We start from the raw sequence: 1588 nt of genomic DNA, 5'->3' as shown, positions 1-1588 counted from the left end.
CACACACACACACACACAGCTGCAGTGTGCTGTCCTACACACACACACACACACACACACACACAGCTGCAGTGTGCTGTCCTCTTGCAGAAACACGGGCATTTGGAAGAGACGCTCTCCTTTGTGAGCCACTTTGGTGACCAGTTTCTCCAGAAAATGAAATACTGTAGCAGCTCCTTTTCTCTGGCTTTTGCCCCACCCCAGCCCCTTTCTTTAACTTCATCTCTCAAGACTCTTCCTGCTTTTCCTGTCATCTTCCCTGTGTACTTAGTTGAAAAATGCATTCTCTTTGTTGAAGAGTCGGGAGAGCTTACACAAGTCTAACTTCTGTTTGCCAGTTCTCCACTCAGTCAAAGGGGGCGGAACTTTGTGAATCGCTGGGATGCTCTGGGGCAGCTTGGCTCGGAGCCTGCCTCAGCTCTGTGTATCTATTAGCACCCCTCCCCGCCCCTCTGAGCACTGCATGCTATGGTGTGCATGTTGGAGTCAGAGGGCAGCTGGTAGGTGTCGGAGTCTTCCTAAGTATGTAAAACCATGTACTTACCAGGATAACAGTGTCGTGCCGAGGTTTCCACTAGTCATTGTGCCCTATCCTTTAAAAATCAGGAGATTCTGTTCCTTGGGAGGCCCTGTGATCTACCCTAACATGGAGACAGACAGGCCTGCACTGAGCAGGTACTTATCAAACAGGAAATTCCTTAGAATTACAAGTAGTTGGTGAAGCCAGTGCAGAGCGAGAGGTCCTCACAGTCTTCTCCATTGAGGGTAGGAATACACTCTCAAGGTCCTGCCGTTTCTAACATTTCTTTTTTAAAATCCCAGTCACCTATAAACTCTAACAAGAAAACCAGCAGGTAATATTTTTTTTCCATAGGTGACAGTTTGTGAAAACTGTTCAAAACATCAGTGACACTTTCCGGCCTGTGGTTATGAGGGCCGGTAATTCCTAACAAAGCAGCCCATGTTTTAGAAGGAGTTAACAGGATGACTGACAAGTACTGAACGAAGAAAGAGGGTGGTGTAGAGAATGAGGGTGATCACTAGTGTGCTGTGGTGACATCATATACATACAACAAGCTACACACAGTAGCCCATCAACAGAACCACACTTCTGCCATTGTGAAGAAGTCTTAAACAAAACAACCCGATTTAAAATGTTCAAAAGGAAAATACCTGACTTCAAGCCCCCTTCAGGCAGGTGGCTCACCGACTTGTCATCTGTAGGGTCTGTTCTTTACCAGTGACTTTAGAGTTGATCAATATAAAACTAAAGAGACTCAAAGTCTAGCACGTTGGGAAAGACAGCCGAAGGGGTGAGCAGACACTGCATTTACCTGATGCCTTTTTCACTGTGGAAAAGAAAGAGGTAAAGAGATGAGAGCACAGTTTCTAGATGAGGAACACAAAGTTCTTCTTAAACTCTGCGCCACGCAAAAGGGCTGCTGAACTGTACTGCACAGATATCATCAGAGCACCACACAGATATCATCAGAGCACCACACAGATATCATACCACACCACACAGATATCATACCACACCACACAGATATCATCAGAGCACCACACAGATATCATCATACATCCTAAC

General features: G+C 45.9%; 1 protein-coding gene across 1 annotated transcript in view; it reads right to left on the bottom strand.

Annotated features, from left to right (window-relative positions):
* Positions 1–1588, bottom strand: part of Tsbp1 (testis expressed basic protein 1) — a 43463-nt gene that overhangs the window by 6425 nt on the left and 35450 nt on the right. The window contains exon 17 of the mRNA XM_021218575.1: positions 1335–1349. Within this exon, the coding sequence (XP_021074234.1) occupies positions 1335–1349 (15 nt within the window). The remainder of the gene's footprint in view (positions 1–1334; positions 1350–1588) is intronic.

Source organism: Mus pahari, chromosome 18 (genome assembly GCF_900095145.1).
Source record: "Mus pahari chromosome 18, PAHARI_EIJ_v1.1, whole genome shotgun sequence".
Taxonomy (NCBI): domain Eukaryota; kingdom Metazoa; phylum Chordata; class Mammalia; order Rodentia; family Muridae; genus Mus; species Mus pahari.
Note: the sequence above shows the minus strand (reverse complement) of the source record. Positions and strands in the feature narration are given on the sequence as shown.